Consider the following 20,516-nt stretch of genomic DNA (forward strand, 5'->3'; position numbering starts at 1 on the left):
CCCGAAAGTCAAGACGCAATGACACTTGTACACAGGCCCAGCTCAAACTGTGTAGTACAGGCAAGTGTGAAGAACCACGTAAACGATCGCATAACCTATCATGTACATGCACATCAGGCAAAACACGTACGTGTGCGTTCATGGGAGGAATCACATACGTGGATGTGTGACGAGTCTAGTACACGTCCGTGAGATGCCAACCAAGCATGGTCCTGAGACAAGGAACATCGCCAAAGGAGATTGACTGCTAAGGTTAAGGTCTCTTCCAGGAGAACGAGAAACACGTCCATGGCCCAGAGAAGCATCAATAATACTGTCAACTGCAGTATTATCGAGCAAAGAATCCTTAGACGCAGCTTGAGCCTACTCTATATCTGCAACCTTCAACCTTTTAGACGGCGCATTATCATCCTTACACCGATGAACTGGTACAGGAACAGATAAAGAGGGGTAGCACCTCCAATATCATCAGCACGTATGTGCAAGAATGAGCCACATCTGCGTACGGAAGATGGAGAACACTTACTCCTCTCGACACTCATACTGTCATGAACATGTACATGAGAGGGAGACACACAGCCATGAAGGGAAGTCGACAATGCATTACAGTGGGCCCCTGTATTTGCGTTCTCCGGATTCGTGGACTTCTCTCTGGACCATATCTACCCATTATTCATGGGAAATTTGCCAATTCGCAGTATTTTTCTATGAGAAAATATCCAGAAATTCCTGGTTTTTTAAAATAATTTCATCATAAAATTAACTTTTTATGATAAAACTATTACAAAAAAACTAGGTATAACAATTTTTAATGGGTTTTTCTTGAGTTTTACCTACCAAAATAGGGCGTTTTCAGCATTTTATAGGGGTTCCAACTATTCAAGGATTCTAAACATTTGCGAGGAGGTCTGGTATGCATTCCACGCGAATACATGGGTACCACTGTACTCGCACGTACAGGAGATACATAGCCATGTATCAAAACACGAGAATGCCTTCCTTCCACGAGCTCCACTGCCAACCTCATGAACACGAACGTGCGAGGGTGAAACACAACCTTGTGGGGCAGATGGCGAAGCACTCCTCTCACTTGCACGAACACAGACATGCATGGGAGAGACACAGTTCTGCGAGGCAGAAGATGATGCACTCCTTTCGCTCCCAGATGATGAAGCCACATAGTCCTTGATCCTCCAACGTCTGACACGATGGCAAGGCAGTGATGGAGAAGAAGCAGGAGAAGGAGTGAATCTCCCCCCTTTATGAGGTCTCTTAGTAGCAGGAGGTGAAGAAGAGACCCTCCGTTTACGACTCCTCTTCTTCATAGAGGAGGCAGAAAACCTCTTGAAGACTGCTTGAAACAACGCCTCGGATGGCTCAGCGAGAGAAGACGATGATGTCATATTGGGAACTGATGAAGTCATAACAATGGGAGGATGATCGGCCACCGCACCTGACATTATAGGCCGAGGGGACTCTGAGAGTGATGTTACGACATCTCTAAGACCAGTGTGGGTCGATGGTCTCACTGGCAGAGCAATAAGGCGCAACCCAGTGAGTGTCAATGATGACAAAGGAGCTCTGGAAGGTGACAGCACGTGAGAGCCAACATAGAGGAGTCCTGGGGGAGGCGGGACTACTATAGGGGCCAGTGGGGGCTACATACCTCCAAGAAATGCAACAACAGCCCATCCAAGGAAGGTGAACCCCGTAGACCAAGCAACACACAAACAGCCGCCATCTTGGATGACTCCTAACCTGAAACTAAGAAATTAGATGGTGTAGCCTCCTCCTTCTCATGAAGAGAATTAGAACCCAAGGTAGAGTGGGCTACATTAAACACATCATCATTCTGTGGTGCTCCTGATACTTCCATAGATGAATCAATGGAAGAAAAGGAAGGCGACAGGGGTACACTTGAACTAGCCACAGGGAGAGGGAGAAGTTGAATCGTCCAGTCTAGGAGAAGAAAAACCCTCCCAAGAAGGAAAAGTCGAAACTCTGCGATGTTCCCTCTTGTAAAACACTGTCCACTGTGACTTAGGCCAGGAAGAACATTCTGAGCAGGGATTGGTTATAGTACAATAATTAACCCTGCACCTACTGCACATCGTATGAGGATCTGTGATCGTGGACACCAGAAACCTTGAGCATGGAAATCCCTGAATGCCTCCTGGTCACATGCATTGACGAGGCCATGAAGATTCGGTGGAATCCATATTAAACAGAAATTATCACACACAAATACACTGAAAAGGAAAGAAACATGGGCATAAATCAACCGGTTTGGAAGGAGAGTAAAAGCGATAGCGTTTACTCACCAAGACAGTTAAGGAAAAGGCTGAACGCGTCACAGAGTATGGCGCGCGGTTTCTGGCCAGCTATCACCTTGTATGCGCAGGAGTTGCCAAATCTCACAGATTCCTTACTTTACAATCTTTTAATGTTTTTAACCAGTTACCAGCTGGGCTTGGAAAATTATCCTATTTTTAAGACCGAAGGTTTGTTCAGCACATGAACAAGAGAGTTCACAAAGTTGAGCAGCTAGGTGGAAGATACCACAGGGAACAGAAAACAATGCAGTTGGAAAACAAGAATAGAGGGGTTGATGACCATAACCAAAGTTTGACTCTCATGCATTCTCAAGTTCACCAAAAACGAAATATAATAATGCTATTGGGTATCAAATAAGTCAGGTGTAAGTGTGTCAGTGCAGTACAGTACTGCAATGGCAACAGAAAAGGAAATGAGGTTGCATCTTATCACCTTAGTGGTTCAATGGTAATGTTCTTTGACACAAAGTCAGCTTACATGAAACCTTTTGTCAATAAAGTAAATAAGGTTTTACATAGTATGGACAGAAGTATGAGTAAAGGAATAAAGTCCCTATGCTTCTTATTTAATATGATTTAAATATAAAACTGACTGTAAATGCAATCTTGACATGAATACAGAGAAAATGTTAAAACTTACTTTTGTCTTGACATGAATACAGAAAAAATGTTAAAAAACTTACTTTTGTCTTGACATGAATACAGAGTAAATGTTAAAACTTACTTTTGTCTTTAGGTATCATGCTGCCTCCGTTAGATAATGTGGATGTGGCAGGAACATTCAAAGCTGTTAAGTCAAGAATGGTCACTCCTCCACCTCTGCCTCCACCACCTTCATCATCCTCGTATTTTACATTTATCTCTTGCACCCCTTGGATGGCATTTGTGTCCTTGGAGAAATGATGCCTTTGTTTACGTCGAAGACAAATGAAGACAATCCCCAATATGACTGGAATATTATGAATTTAAGTTCCATATACAAAACTATTATCAAAATTTCAAAAGAATGAGCAATTTTCTATACCTTATACAGAATGTAGTACTACAAAACTTTAAGGTACTAGTCATTAAAATACAGACAAGGTTTACTGGTTACCATAATGCTATATATACTGTGCCTTAATTTCATGTACAACAGGGGTCACATTAGCATATACATACATGGGAAATACTCTCCTTCGCAACCCCATGTGCGAATAAAACCAAGTATACCAAATATATGTATATCAAACAGGTTGAGGAAGTGATGTAAACCTAAATACAAGTGCATATCATTATTCATGTAATTGCAACAAATCTTAACTTTTAAACAGAGTAGAGGGGGTGAATTTTATTGATTAACTGATTGGACATAGCTAATTTTTTAAATATCCCTGTGTACAGTGTTCTATGGTCAACACATTTTATAGTTCAATGCATTGACTGGTTAACTTGTAATCAAAGCAGTAATAAGCTAAATAAATGTTTTAACTGAAATATTTCAGGAAATGAGTATGGCAGGACATGACTGCATGTGCAAATATTTTAACACCCTTAAGTTAAATAACACAGATTTTACGAGTATTAAACAAATGCGTACATACGTAATTGAAAGACACAAATCTTACCCTTTTAAACCAATAATTACCTTTTACTTACTCAATACTCATGAGATTAAAATCTATAATTTGTTAATACTTATATCAAAACACACTTGGTATTGGGTCCACCCAAACCAATCAAATCATCCTTTCTTCCTCCCAACCTCCCCCCCCCCTCCTAACTCACTTCCATCCATCGCACAGTGAAGGGAATACGTACACAGAGGGATTAGCTAAGGTTATTACATACATTTTTACCTTAATCATTTTCTGATAAGTTTGCAACAATTATTATGTGCTACTAGAACTGCTTGCCTGAAATTTTTGTTTCTTATCTTTAATTGTGTGGGGATCAGACCTTTAATATCACCAACTGGTGGGTCCTGACTAATTTCCTTTGTGACTGGTAAATTTTTGTCTCATTGATATTGCACATCTTAACTTCATCAACTTCCATACTGACAGTCCTTGGCTGTATATTCCACCTGTTTTGTAGACCAGTCCTCAAATGTATCATAAGGACTTGTTCATAAGTTCACAACCTTATCATAAGGATCTATATAGTGATCCAGATGCTAATTAGTGCTAACCAATCACCTTTTCACAGTACTTATTAAACAGAGATTGAATGTAAAATTTTGGTTGGTATTTGCATGAACATATTCAATGTCTATGATGACTATGTGTTAACAAGAAAGTACAATAAAGGTGCTACTAATAAACACCTTTTGAAATCACCAAAGAAAGCAAGGGTAATATATAGAGGCTCCAGGATGTTTCCCGGATGTATGTACAATAAAAAAGCCTCTGTGCATGCAATTAAAGATGAAGAAATATATTTTGATTAATACCTAAAATGCCTGCAAATAATCTTTGCTACGTCATACATACTTACCTGATATGTATTTAGAAATTTACCAAAACTGATCATTAGTGGGTAGAACCAACTTATTTACCTCTTCAAGTTAAAGCGAAATTTTCTAAGCTGATCAAGGTAAAACTTCCAAAACCAAAGTATCTGTATCATGCTTTTAAACATAAGAGCCTCTTACCTAAAATTCTTACCAAGTATGAGAAGACAGGCTATGATGGCAGCCAGAGCAGGTAAACTTGGTTGAAATTTGCTGACCTTTTCAACCACTTCACAATTGGCACCACTAAAACCATGAGGGCAATGACACACATATGATGGCTGAAGGTTATTGCAGATGCCACCATTTTCACAAGGTCCAGATAAGCATTCATCCTCATCTAAACAGCTATGGAGGTCTTTTGATAAGAGACTGCCTTCTGGACATCTATGAAGAAAAGACAGCACAGACTTAAAACAAGAAAGGCATCAAACTAAGTTACTTTGTTGTAATTATTTCACAAAACTTAGGAAGGCACCTCTAAAAACTACAGTAAATGAAATTGATACTTGTAACAAACTCTAGTCTCCTTTTAATTTGCTAGCTTATACAGAAAATGTATGGTGAAATAACTTACCGACATTCATGTTTCATCCATAAATCTTTACATGTAAAGGGTGCTATGCAGCTCACATTAAGGCACTGATCAGAGGAAACACACTGTGAAGCCAAATTATGGAAGGCTGTAGCATCAGCCCACTGGGTACTACTGAGGGTAGGAGGGAGGGGTAGTAAGTTTCCATTAAGGCGGACATCATCTAAGCAGCCTAGAAAAAGAAGTACAGTATTTTGATTAATTTTGTTATTGTAAGCATTAAAAACACACCTTTACAAAACAACTGCAGTATAGTACTCTATACACCTTTATTTTCTTTTTTGTAGCTAAAGACTAAGAAAAAGTATAAAGAAACTCCACTTACCATATTTATAATCATTCTGCACTGAAAAGACATCTGCACTTGAGTGATACACTGATCCACCAATAAAAACTCCCTCTTGTGCATCAGTGCTCATTAACATATAATCTGATGCCCCAGAGGTTTCATTGTACTTTCGTCCTTCTCCACCATCTAAAGTAAGAGTGATTGTTGCCCCATATCGTTGAACTTTCACCAGATGCCACATTCCATCACTAACAACTATAGAAGAAAGCCAAAGATATTTTTCTTCTGGAACTGGGGTATTCAGGTTATAACGGAAGTATATGTGTCTATTTTTTATTTCTAGGATACCGTATGTCTTAGTATTCTGATCTGATATCCTTAACAGCTCACCAGTTTCTTCCCAAGTTCGAAATCGTAAGTGAATATCAGTGTGGAATGAGCTAGGCACAAATGAAAGAGAATACTTAACATAGGACTGGTTTTTGAAATAAGCAGGCACTGTTGGTTCATCACAATCTGTTCCTGTCCACCCAGGATTACACAAACAAACAGGACGAGTTAAGGAACCAGAACAGATGCCATTAGGTCCACAACCAGCCTTAGTAGAGTTTGTAGAGCACATATTATTGAAATAAGGGCATCCCACTTCTGTATTGCTCTGGAGAGCAGGGTTGGCAAAGTCATAAAAGTGACTATTTACCATTAGGTTCCTTATACATCCTTTAAAATGGTGTCCATGTGGTAGATAATGCCAACTGTAAGATCCAGATGGAAGTGGAGGATGTGCTAAACCCCCAACCTGAAGGGGGCTATTGACATTCAGTTGCTCACTGAATGGAGGGACGGTACCAAAGACCTGACATTCTGAGAGATCAACTAATTCCTCTCCATCAGCTTCTCTTTTATATTTTGGGGCACCTTCACAGTGATCCACATCAAGTCTCACATTCTGCAAGTAAGATAAAAGATCTATGTACACAGTGTACTACACAGATTTTCTTTGTATAGTCTTTTTGCTTGTTATATGACGCTCATGTGATCTACAAATCGACACTGAATATATACCGTACTTTTATAAAACTGAGTATTCTATGGTAGAAGTTACAGCTTGAGCAATTTACATTTTGAAGCTAAGACTGAGTAAAAGATACAATCATTTGAATTACTTGAGCATACATCTGCGGAGATAAAAAACTATCAGGATTAGAGTAGGTAATTTATGTTAATGTTTTCAAAAGTTCTCATCCACTAAATAATTTAATGTTTTTAAAAGTTCTCCCCCAATAAACAATTTAATGCTTTTAAAGGTTCTCCCAAAAAAATAATTTAATGTTTTTAAAAGTTCTCCCCAATAAATAATTTAATGTTTTTAAAAGTTCTCCCCTAATAAATAATTTTAGTCTACATAATCATACCTGATTTGAATTCTTTAAAGTAAGAATAAGACTGACTGACTGATTTTTAGTAACTGGACAATGGGAGAGCTATTGCATTACTACTGCACAACAGAAATACATATTTGTACACAATCACACAATACGTAATTCCATTGTGCTGCAATATTACCACCAAGCTCGGCAATCCTGTAAGATACTTTACTAATCATGCAGCTGGTAGACTAAATTGTTTAGCTAAAGTGCCAGCTCATCAATAAAGGATCCAAATGATCCCCCATCAGACTTAAGTAATGTACCAGTAAACAGAACTGCTATACTGTACTGTAATGCTTAATCTCATTCTATGTTCTGCCAGCAATCAAATCCACATCAAGCACTTGTTAAGGCCACACTAATCTTCTTCCTTAAATATTTTTATAACAGAACACTGAAATGTGCTTCAAAAAGGATTTGTATTACTTTCCACAAGCTGGTAAGTAAAATAAAATCTTCCAGGAATATCTGATTGGACTAACAATTTTTATCTTGGATACAGGAATGCAGTGTTCCTGATATTGTTTTATATGTTGGTTATGTTTCAGTAAGGCTGCAGAGCTGTCAATACCATTTAAATGACATATTACTTGGATTAGTTATTGGCTATTCTTATCTGCTATTCAATTATTTGTAAGTGTATGTACTGTTTATTTCACTACCCATTTTCTTTCCCTTCACTTTTGATGAAGCTTTTTAGTTCAGTCCATTACCCTTTAGCTTGTTCATAGAATGTCTATGTATAGTTCATGACAAATAAGAAATGAGAGTTTTAATGTTCACTAGACCTGAATTAAAGCAAATATTTCACCCTTCTGTCTAACACTTACAACTAATGCTGTGGAAAGTTTTAAAAGATCTAATCAAAGTCTCTTAAAATTACATCTTCTTACTCTTTCATGTACAAAAAATATTCTTGAATTTACAAACTCTGATTAATTATTTCTAAGTTATCCAATAAGCCAAGTCAAATCAACTTACCTCTTTATTCCAAAAAATATCAGCTCTGTGCCAATTACCATCACTAAAATTTGCTGTGTTGTCGAGTTTCAGCTGCAGCGTTCCTGATCCATAATCTAAAAGAAACCTTAAATGTCCTTTTTCAAGTTCTAGTGCTATGAAATCTGTCACTTCTAAATCACTATTACTCGATGATGCAATTGGTCCATTATAAAATATTAGCCCATCCGGCTCTTTTGAAAGAAACTCTACACTTAAATGAGATCTGTCACATACTTCTAATGGAGGGAACCAAGCAAATCCATTTCCCAGAAATGTTCGAGTTAAAATTTGACATCTTGGTCCATCATATCCACTGGGGCATTTACAATAAATATTGTAAATATCTTCAATACACTGACCACCATTAAGACAAGGATTTGGACGGCATGAGTTTTCTGCGTAAAAATCTCTAGCACCACAAACACAATCAGGTACAACACGTGTATGTACACCAACAAAGGAAGTTCTATTGGCATCCACTAAATACTGAGATTTAAGAATTTTCACTCTATTTGTACATGATCCATCACAATGGACATTTTCATACAGACATTCATTGATCCCCACCATGAGTATTTGAATCCCTACCTCTTCTTCAATTTCTTTTTTATGCCTCATTACAACTCCATTCACTTCAATTGGCTGATAATATTGGCTGTCATAAACTGAAAAGAACACATCTGTCACTGGTGGTCTCTCTTGCTTTAATTGTACACTAAATACATCTACATTGAACGTTTTCAGTGCAAACAATTTTGCTATTTTCTTGCGAAACTGATCCGACTTACTCTGGACAGACTTATTATACCTGTCATCCCACTGACTAATAAATTCTTTATCTGTTATGTTCCCAATACGAAGGGAGCCAGCATTCCTAACTGCCTTCTCAGGAATATGCCTTACAGTCAGTTTAACACTAGCTTTGATCTTGGATTGTGAATGTTTGCGATCACGAACATAAAATTCCAAAAAATATGAAGTTTCACTAAGAATATATTTCATAGTTATCATACCAGTATCCTCATCTAGCTTGAAGTTTGTATGGGGGGAATTTACCCAAGTAAAAAGTTTGTCATGTAGATCCCAATCATCAAGGTCCTGAACATATACACGACCTACTTGAGTACCATGAGTTCGTCCCATGTAACTATAGAATAGTATGTTTTTTACTCCAGGTTGCATTACGTTATCATTTTCATCTCCTATGATAACAGTTAAGGTTGAGGTGCCCACCATTGCAGGGACCCCAGAGTCTTTTATAATTATAGGAAGAAGATACTCTTTTTGTTCTTCTCGATCAAACTCTCGAAGAGAAAAAACGGCAGCCATCCCTTCAGCTGCTGGTCCTCTATGAACATTGTCCACCTTGAAGGAATTTTTAACATGCTTTGGTGCATGTGGATCTAGTCTAAAATGAAAGGGTGGGCCATTCTTTACTTTAGGATCATCATCATCTGATGCTCTAAGAACAGCAACTTTTCTAGGAGGTTGATTTTCAGGTACAACTGGACGATAATCCTCTAAAAATCTTGGGGCATTATCATTGACATCTTTTACTTTAATGGTAAGCGTTGTTGTGGCAGTCTTTGCAGGAGTGCCATCATCAGTTACCAGAATTTTTATCTGGTGAACCTGACTTTTCTCCCTATCCAAGGTTTGCTGTAGTTTTACTGTTCCAGTGTTGTCTATGTAAAAGTGTCTATGTTTGTCAGATGTCCTATCAATGCTGTAAGAAACCTGACTTTTACCACCCATATCAGGATCACTTGCTGTAATAACAGCTAAACTTGTACCAAGTGGTGTATTTTCAAATACCTGCACTTCAGGAGGAGTTTCCAGGAACTGTGGTTCATTATCATTTATATCTTTGAGCTTTACTTTCACCCACGTCCTTGCAGAATGATAAGCATCTGTAACTTTCTCTTCACCCATATCATTAACTTGAATCTGAAACCTGAAACCATCCCTTTGCTTTGGATCCTCGAAGTCCAGAGGCTGTATGATTACCAATGAACCAGTACCATTCTTATTGGAAATCATCGCAAACTTTTCTGCTCCAAATCCAGAAGACTCGACAACGTTATAAATGAAATTGTTCTTTAGATCCTCATCTTGAACTGAAACTGTCAAAATGGGTTCACTGGGTAAATGATGACCACCTGTTTCATCCACCTCTGTCACCCACTCTCTCTTGGTGAACTGGGGAGGTTTATCATTGACATCTAGTACTGAAACACTGACAGTGCCTGTTCCTGTTCAAAGAGGAAAGGGAACCTTTATTATTATCATTGTAAAGGGTTAGTTTATCCAGACCTCTGAGCCTGACAACGGCTTTTCTCGGGCTAGGACCTTTATGGAAAGACAAGAATGTTTTGCACAAATATATGAATTTTCACAAACTTTTCTGTCATGCAATGTCACAGAAAAAACTTGACCTTTCTTTTTTGTTCTTAACAAGTTTAGAGTAAGCATCAAGCGTTACTTACATTCCCTATTATTTGCCCTTACCTTTCAGTCCGCCTCCATCAGTTGCAACTATCTGAATGACATAATCCTGAGTTTTTTCTCTGTCAAGACAACACACAGCTGTTCTCACAATTCCAGTGCTTGGCTCAACTATGAATATAGGTTTTCCAGTGACTTCATCAATGACACCATTCTCAATGGAATAGGTCACCTGAGCATTGGTTCCCTCACTTGGGTCATCATAGTCATCTGCTTTCATAGTGATGATCTGTAATCCACTTGTACTATTTTCTGTCACATTTCCAAAGTACAGCACCTGAAAAAATAAATGTCTCTTATTGTAGAGTTCACTTCAAATCTCTGTTAATAGTGTTTGAAAAATATACATAATAATTACAGTTCACATGAAATGAAAAAAGTGGGACTTTGGGTCACAACACTGTCCAAATTTTGGCAGCCTGCATCTTGTTACCTTCCACTATTCAAATTTGTTACTATCTTTTTACATTGTACATGTAACAATTACTTCAAGAACTTTCCTGTATACTACCCTTTTTAACTCTTATCACAGTTCATTTTTACTTCTATCATTACAGTATACAAAACTTTAGTAAAATATGTACCCAGGATACACAAGACTACAGTAATTTTATCTCTTTCTCCATCATTTAAGTTTTTACTCTACCAGTTTTCTCACAAATCTATTTTGTTCACATTCTCACTAACACATTACGTATCTCTACCTTGCAACTGCACTTTCATATTCTTCTCCCTTACGGGTCCTTACCAATAAGCACTCCCTGGAACACCAAGGACCTTACCCTTAAACACTTGAAACTTATCGGTTTTTGCCATCTCCATAACAAATCTATTTTTCTATTGCTTCTCACTTTATAAATTATTTTACTTATAAATTCTAAACCACTTCTCTTTTCGGTTAAAATGTCCTTATGATCTAGTTTTAGCTTCAGTCAGATAACAATCACACTCTTCTATTTACCCAAGTACTAGTACCAAACTAGATCCAATGGATGAAAACTTGAACTATAAATCTCCAATATTAGCCACTTTGAGAACTGGCTCATATACGTATATATACGTCATTTTACTACAAGGCTATCAACTGAGCTGCCAACACTACCATTAGTTGTCAGTTCAATGTTCCACAGATAAGGGATTAACACACTTTTGATTTTTTTTTATCAGACCGACTAGTAAGTCTTTGAGACATCTTTATCTGTATAAGAGCTTTTTCACCAACATACATAAAATATCTCTTCCATCTACTCACTAACACAATCTGGAAAACTACTCGCCCAATTCTGCTCACTCATTCCTTTTCAAACAATTAAGTCCCCAAAACTGTCTCGACAAAGACCTTACCTTCTCCGGAAACATCCTCCTTTTTGCTCATTATAGGATGCTCATTATATCAGACATATGCTGTCATCAGCTTCTATGTCTGTACTTTCAGTTACAGTCACAAAGCCTGGTACTATGATATTTGCACACACTCCTACAACCTACTTGATGATAAAACCCCCTATCTTTGCTTTGTCCTTTCTGCACATGGTACCCTTGCAATTTTGATCAGTTCACCAAATGTTAAAATTTTAGCCCTAGATGCAATAGTACATATTTTTTTTTCCTGAGATGTACAACAGTAACACAGTTATGTGGCTGCTTCGACCCACTCGAGTTACCTCTGGAAATAATGGAGCTTTGTCATTGATGTCTTTAAGTTTAACGACAACTTCACTGTATCCCACCAGTCCTGTCCCTCCTTCATCTTGGGCAAACACTGTTAGACACCAGTTTGGTCTTCCATTAGGATAGTCTCTGTCGACAGGCTGCAAATAAAAAAAAAGTAGAGATACAATGTCAAATCGTAATAACAAACAACAGTGTTGAATTATCTTAAGGCTATGTTATGGCATTACATTTAAACGATTTTATATTAAAATGTCCCAGGAAACTTCAAAATTATGAATAATATTTTGTGGACTAAATTCTCAATTGCGAACATTCCTTCTTGCATACCATAATAAAAGTTTAACATTCCAGTGTCAAGTTCATTGATCAATCAAGAAACTACCCAATTCACTAAGAAGTGAAACAAATTCTTAATTATACTGATATATAACAGATGTACGTACTTGCAAGACTTCAACAAGTTTTGGGTGACTGATGTTTGATAATGAATTTTTAAAAGTTTCTCCTCGCTTTTCCGATGGCATGATGAATACTTACTTCCTTTATGAGCAACATCAAAGGGAGTTATAATGGACAAGGCAATCTGTTACTGACAACACGTGATAAGCGTCAGTTTAAAACTGACATTTTGTCTACAATATAGTTAAGAAAAATAAAAAAACTGAAATCAGGGATGTTGCAACAACTTACTGTAAAAGAAAGTTTGATTAAACTTTCCCTTGCAGTCTTCTGGTATCAAGATTTCAATCTCGTTTGTATCAAATTTTTTGCAAACAAAGCTATTCAGAGATGTAAATCCCAACAGCTCTGGTAAAACTAGAGATTTTGATTTTTTTTTTTCTGGGACCATAATTTTCATGGCAAAATTCTATTTAAGAAAAAGCCATTTTATCGATAGTTAATTTTTAATTCCTCCATCTACCAAGAATAAAAACAAACACGTTACCATTAATACTACCAACAATGACGAGTGCATTCTCCTACAACAATCTATTAATAATCTTTCCCAGTGAAAATAGTATTTACCCGGATGTAGTACATGCTAACCGGGCTTTTAAAAAATAAACTGACTAAAGGCATATGATGAGACTTGCCAGACATTCATTAGGTGACCTCCATTACGTGACCTCAATATGATTAACCTTTGAAGAAATGTGCTCTGACTTGAGGTGGTTCCTACAGCAACAATTCGTCAAATCCGAGCAATTTTCTGCTGAAAGTTAATCACTTTAAAAAAGCCACGGAATATTACATTGGCTAACTTTTCATCGCATTTATTCACCCACTCCTGATCGATTTCCTGTTAACACATACAAGCTGACAGACACTGGTGAAAACAAGGCATTTTTCTTATTTTTGTTTGATAATTACGGCAACAATAAAATTACTACGTCTCCTCATCTACAGACCTTTCTAACATAGATGTCCCCCGACGAGGGATTAATTTCAAAATACGAATTTTTGGGGTCGCCCACATCGATGCCTTGACCCGAAAGCGAGAACACTACGTCCGGCGGCCGGTCAACGTCCCCATCAGTGACCTTCACCTGTTCAAGGAAAAGAGAGAAAAAAAATACACTATTCGGGAAGAGTGCGTCACTTCTCTGGAACCTGAATGGAAATGTTGATTTAAATTTGTATTTCCCGTTCACAACTCACTACTATCACACACTCTTCAGTTGACGAGTACAAAAGGACTGAACAGGATTTTGAGACTAACCGCATATACTTTATATCTCCTCTCCTCTGACAGATCATTCATCGTTTTCATATTTGAAATGCAACATTTATGAGCTGGACTCACCTAAACAAGAGCTCGTGCTCCAACGAGGCCAGCTCAATTTGACAACCACTTAGTTGGATAGCCCCTTTTCCACGTAAGACTATTTTCAACATTTTTGTACTCTCCGGGCAGTGTTGCCGTTTTGAGGAATTTCGTCTACTAGTGTGGCTTTCTAGTGACATCTGACAACCCTCCATGGATATTCTGACCACAGCCACGGCGCTGAGGAATAAAATTCTTCACTTTGCCTTTTTATGTTTTATTATGAAAATAAGGTTATAAAACATATCCTGCTTATTTATACAAATGAGTTTTATTGAATAATTTATTTTTCTTCGTCAAAAATACTTTCTGTTGAGCTAGTGACGTGTAATTTTTTTTTACGTCACGGAAAATAATTCTACATCGGAAAATACGCATTCTAACTATTAAATTTCCCACATTCTAACCATTAAATTTACTGCATTCTAACCATTAAATTTTCCGCATTCTAACCATTAAATCATAAATGACGTAAAAAATCAGAAGAGCTGCATATGGCAATACTGCTAAAAGCCAATGTGTGAAAAAAACGGCATCACTGACTCTCCCTTCATTGGCTGTGAATGTTTGCTCAGCAAGAGAATGGTCTATGGGACTTATTATACAGAAATTTTTGCCTCCTTTGAGAGAGGATGCTAAGTCTGAAATGGAAAACAAAAGAACCGTTTTTGAGCTGCAGTATTTTGCTATCTTTGGGGTCACTGCGAGGTGTGAACATATGGCGATGTGTAGTACTTTAAAAAGACTGGCTAGGAAGCTAGAAAGTTGGGGTATTTACTGAAATTAGTGCTCAAGAGGAAAATAATGTCAACAGACTAGGAGACTAGACATCAACTGATTAACAGTTACAACCGACATGGAGGCCCAGTATCTATGCAGTCATCTGAATATTCAGTAAATGGGAGAGAAAAATGCCTAAGAACGAACATATACTACAAATAATCAGGTTTCACAAAATGTCGACAGAAATGTACAATGTAAAAGCGTCACCACGACAATGTCTAGTTGAACCAAGAACTAGAAATTTTTGGAAATTTACTAAAAAAAGAATTTAGAGACTTAACTATTCTAGAGCCGTTTTGAGGCGAAAGAATGGATTATTCACTAAAGATATGAAATGAAGTGACAATTAAATGGGGCTACCTGAATGACCTACAAAAATCTACGGAATGACAATGGACCAAAAATTCACAACAAAGTTGCTGACACCATCGAAGAAGCAAAATCAAGAAGCAAACTTCTAAGCTAAGTTTTATTACGAACACAACGTATGAGACAAAGAGGCCACGTCACATTTTCAATGTCGCTTAACGCTGGTCAATTTCGTACAAGAAAATAACAGACTACATTACATCAAACGTACCAAATAAATAAGTTGTAAGACCAAGACGTAATTCTGAAGATGACGACACAGAAAACAGAACAAAATACACAATTATTAGGCCGACGACAAGCGCTGGGACCTACGAGGTCATTCAAAGCTGAAAGGAAAATTGACAGAAAGGTTACAGAGGCGTAACAGAGGAAAACCTCTCAGTTGCACTATGAAGCCATTGTTAGGAGAGGGTGGAAAGCAAGATGGAAGAGAAAGAATATGAATGGAGGTACAATAAAAGGAATGAAAGGGGTTGCAGCTAAGGGTCGAAGGGACGCTGTCAAGTACAGTGCACCGAGCATAAAGTGCACTGACGGCACTCCCCCACCGCCCCCCCTACGGGGAACAACACAGAAGACACCAATGTTATTCATGTTTCGCAAGGCAGGTCAACTGCAGGAAAAGAAATGCTGCATTAAATCAAAATAAAACTTAAATTGATTGACAGAATAGCATTTGAGCGCCAGTAAATGAGCCCAAAATGCTTATCGATTACAGCTTCGGTTTCTAAATTGGTTCCCGTCTTTAGCAAGTTCTGCTTGGAAGTCTTAATGACGGAAAGGCAATCAACGCAGACGGCAATTAATTCTAAGTTACCATAATTGCACAGAACGCTAACGTCCTAATCTTAGCATATTAATTCATCTACTCGTAATTTGCAGTGTTCCATTACCGACTGACACAACTGAAGACATTATCAATTATAACCATTATTAATATTTGCGTGCTCTCTATTTCTAAACTCAAAGATATCCTCAATATCTTCTCTTCTTTGACAAAGTCTAAGGTACAGTGTTTCGTTAAATGGTTACCATCACAGTGACCACACACTCAATGATTTCCTCTTCATTATGACCACATCCAGTTTCAAGATGAGAACAGCTGTTGAGAACAAAAAGGTCAGTTCCCACAAGCTCCCCTCCCACGGAACATGTAAACGTATCAGTGTAAGAGGATCGTTTCTATTACTAAAGCAAGAAGGTTCGTAACACTTCTATCACCATTATCATGAATCGTTTTGTGAATATCAGGATTTCTCGAAAAATTAGCTTATCTACTACTTTACACTTGAGACGGGTTGCAGACAAACAGGTTTTGTTGACTACTGCGTCCGCTACATCGTTTTCCTCTCAATAAACATTACAAATATTTTTTTTGTTAGTTTCTCCAGGAACTCCACTCGTATTTCTCGAACTTGTCTTCAGCACCGACGATATGTTTCGTTTCCAGGTCGCTGCACCATCTCTTCTACTTCTATCAGGAAAATCACAACTTTACCGCAAAAGTAGATGTATCAACACAGAAACCTTACGTTTCTCCTCGATCATTGAGTTTACCTGGAGTCAGCTTAGATCTTAGTACTGATCGATTACTTCCTTTATACAAGATGTTAGGACTAATTGATTCCTTTCTTTATATACAGTTTCATGTTCTTTATAAGGAGCAATTTCTGTCAATTCCATTAGTCTTTATGATATCATCCATCTTTATGGCAACAGCCTGGAAGAAAATTGAGTGTCCTCGGTCCAATCTCGTATACTCCGTAGGTCAGTCATTTTGGCATCTCGTGAGTAATACTCCATTATCGTGCACCTCAATTTTATCCCTCAAAATAATTACGTATAACTTTCTACATCTTTTTTTACATTTATTTACTAATGAGTGCGTTCTATCAAAACATTTAAGCGGTGTCACTTCATGCTACTGATGTTATCATCACTGATGTTATCTAAAAGAACAACATTCTCATGATACCACTTATCATATTCACATCATATCCAATCGTTTTCTTTTCCTTATCGCATTGGCAAGCGGGACAATCAGCGTAACCTTTTTGCTAACCTTAATGCAGAATCAACAACACACTTATCTTCTAACGATGGGTTTTCCAAACAGTTCCAAAGAAAAACAAAAGCTAAGGGCGTCCATCCGCTACTGCCACTCATTCGTATATGCAACAGCAATGACAGTGAGATGTGTAATACTCTCCTTTGAGCTTTCCGCTAACAACAGCGAGAAATGAATACTCGAGTGTCCAGGCGTCAATCTTAGCGAGATAACGACGTAGCACGAACATCTATCTCCATCGCACTCCCGTGAGGCGACATTTTTTCTTTACATGATAGTGGTGAAGGCGGTGACAAAATGGCATCTACTTTCCTGAAAATGAGTTCATAGTTTTCATCTACTTTTAATACACCACCAACAATAATACATATCATCATCAACAATAATTTATGATGAAAACCAATCTTGCACCGTTTACACCAAGATGTCAGAGTAAGTCGGTATTCGCTAAAAAATAAATAAATAAATAAATAAATAAATAAAAAGCAGTCACCTATCAACACAAAAGTCATCGTGGGCTTAATAATATATTTTTTTAATTCCTTAAAAAGATATACTAAATTTACTTATACCAGTAAACCAATATCTCTCCATCTCTCAGAACGAGCGCCTAACAGTGTCACGGAGTTTCTACCTGCCCAAAAAATTTCCCCCATAGATATTTTCTCTGTGATTTCTTAGTGTCTAACATAGCGCTCATATGAACATCCATAGTTCTGCGAGTGTCCAATAAATGAAATGAAATATCAAGGTAGGGCACAAATAAGCCTTGGATAGTTTTAAGTTTTTAACTTGGAAAGCTGATAAACTTCATCTAGAAATGAATATGACTAAAAAACAGATTAAAAACACGGACCTCGCCTGTTTATGGCTCGATTCTACAATTCCACGGCGTTGAAAACGTCTAGCCTGATGCAAGTTCACATAAAAACTAAAATAAAAACGCCTTACAATACACGTCCTCTAACCCCCACCCCCCACTAAAGAACAGGCATAGCTACAAGATTATCTCTCTCTCTCTCTCTCTCGATCTCCTCTCTCTCTCTCTCTCTCTCTCTCTCTCAAACACACGCCGTGTATTGCACTATAGAAGATTCACATCAACCGTGCATTTGATGTCTAGGCCAGTCCCTTGCGACGCTCTGATTGGCTGTTGATAAGTCAATGACAGGGCTGGAAGCTCTCAGTCTCTCGAGAGAGTTCACATGGGTAGGATCTATGTTCCACTTCTCCTGAGGGATAAGTCTTTCAGGAGAGGTGGAACATACATCCAACCTACGTGAACTCTCGAGAGTTTCCAGCCCTGTGACTGGCTTATCAACAGCCAATCAGGAGCGTCGTAAGGGACTGGCCTAGACATCAAATGCACGGTTGATGTGAATCTACTATAGTACATCATCGCCAGCAACGCCACGTGACACAAAAGGGCCCTATGCAATCCTGCTACTCTTTTGCATGTTCTGAATCTCCCAAGATTCTTTCGTTGCTCTAGCCTTAATATTCTCTTGCAACTCAGACCGCTCTTTTTTTCACTGTAAATTATAAGAGAAGGGCAATTAGCTAAGTTGATGTAACATTTCATTGTAAGACCCCCATTATTTATTGGAAGTTCACTTAACAACACCACCAACATCACTTTGCATCTTCGTTCATGGGCAACTTGAATTGGCTTTATATATTTGACAGGTATGCAATAGAGAAAGAAAGAAAGAAAGAACTTCCGTAGTATGGACCTGTGGACGATGTTAAATGCCTTCTCGCACTCTGTAAAAAGGAGTAAAGGAAAATTCATCGACAGCAATTTACCGACAACAATCCATCGATTAGCAGATTTGCCGACGGACAAGCAATTACCCAAGCTCACCCTGTGGTAACGGTGTACGAATACTACCATCGTAGGTCCTGCGTGTCGTAAAAGGCGACTAAAAGGACAGCTGCTGCCTTGCAGTCGCACATTTTTAGTAAAAGGTCGGCCCACCGCCAATAACCGTGGAAACTGCTGCCTTGCAGGTGGGCGGTTTAGTCAGAGGCGAGGCCCATCGCCAATACCTGTGGTTGATAACAGCAAGGCCATGCGGTCGTAAAAACCCCTTTGCCAAATAATAAAACAAGCCTGATATTGTAAGGAAAGGCACATCAGGAAATCGACCCCTTAGTGTAGGGATAACGGTGGGAAAAGAAGAAGTTACACAAGCCTATTGTTAAGATTTCTCCTTCCCTACTGTTAACTTAGTTTTTATCTTTAATTTCAACAATTGTTTATTTCAAATTGTTAGCCCAGGGAATAAGCTCCAGGCTTTCATTGTCGTAGTAGTATTTGGAATTAAGACCGTTAGGCCAAGTGCTGAGATCCATATTTCTTTTATTTCATTATGGTTTTTTTTATCGTGCTATTAATGAATAGCAATATTACTCGATAATGCAAAGAAAAAGTAAAGAAATATATTAATAAAAAAAAGATCAAAGGAAAGTTGAAACTCTCAACTTTTAAATTTTATCATAGTTTGAAAACATAAATAAGACATTTTATTTATTATTTATATATCTTTATATACTTGAAAGAATAAATAAAGTCCTATAGATTTATTAAAATGAGATGTTACGCGCTATGTCTCACAGGTATTGAATGAATGAGAGATGCTCGTTAGCACCATAAGTCATAACAAATCTTTTTATTCTTTTGGCAGTCACGATATTTCGCCTGTTCAAAGTAGGCTCTAGTCCTGCAATGTACTGTTCAATCTTGGCGTTGCTTAATGGTTGCTCACGTTGAATGCACTCCAAGAACTTCCAAATGTTAGGATGGTAAGCTGTGAGCTGCTGCTCGAAACCCGGATGCTAGCTCGCCCTCAAAGGAATGATTGGTTTCAGGAAGATCTTACAAAACTGCGTCACACACATTCGACATTTCGATAGCAAATTGGTGGGGTCGACGCAGTATATTTCTTCGATCAGGCTGCCCTGTCCATGGGTCCTCCATGTCATCAGCAACAGCTTGTGCTTCAGGAGTTATATTATTATCACACAACTCTTGAAACGCTTCTATGACTGAGTGGGCAGGCACAAATGCTAGTGCAGATAGCATTCTAAGCCTTAGTGCAAATCTAGCGTCAGTTTCTCAACTTTGCTTTAAACCGTTTATTTGAACA

The 20,516-nt window shown here is 38.0% G+C and overlaps 1 protein-coding gene across 3 annotated transcripts in view; it reads right to left on the reverse strand.

Moving 5' to 3' along the window:
• The window catches only part of LOC135222825 (neural-cadherin-like), a 399,888-nt gene that overhangs the window by 59,868 nt on the left and 319,504 nt on the right, over positions 1-20,516 (reverse strand). For all 3 annotated transcript variants that reach the window (XM_064261140.1, XM_064261137.1, XM_064261139.1), the window contains exons 5-12: positions 13,729-13,866; positions 12,310-12,456; positions 10,649-10,922; positions 8,120-10,392; positions 5,745-6,657; positions 5,402-5,591; positions 4,979-5,211; positions 3,058-3,282 (exon numbers count right to left, since the gene is read on the reverse strand). In XM_064261140.1, the coding sequence (XP_064117210.1) occupies positions 3,058-3,282; positions 4,979-5,211; positions 5,402-5,591; positions 5,745-6,657; positions 8,120-10,392; positions 10,649-10,922; positions 12,310-12,456; positions 13,729-13,866 (4,393 nt within the window). The remainder of the gene's footprint in view (positions 1-3,057; positions 3,283-4,978; positions 5,212-5,401; positions 5,592-5,744; positions 6,658-8,119; positions 10,393-10,648; positions 10,923-12,309; positions 12,457-13,728; positions 13,867-20,516) is intronic.

Source organism: Macrobrachium nipponense, chromosome 8, assembly GCF_015104395.2.
Source record: "Macrobrachium nipponense isolate FS-2020 chromosome 8, ASM1510439v2, whole genome shotgun sequence".
Lineage (NCBI taxonomy): Eukaryota > Metazoa > Arthropoda > Malacostraca > Decapoda > Palaemonidae > Macrobrachium > Macrobrachium nipponense.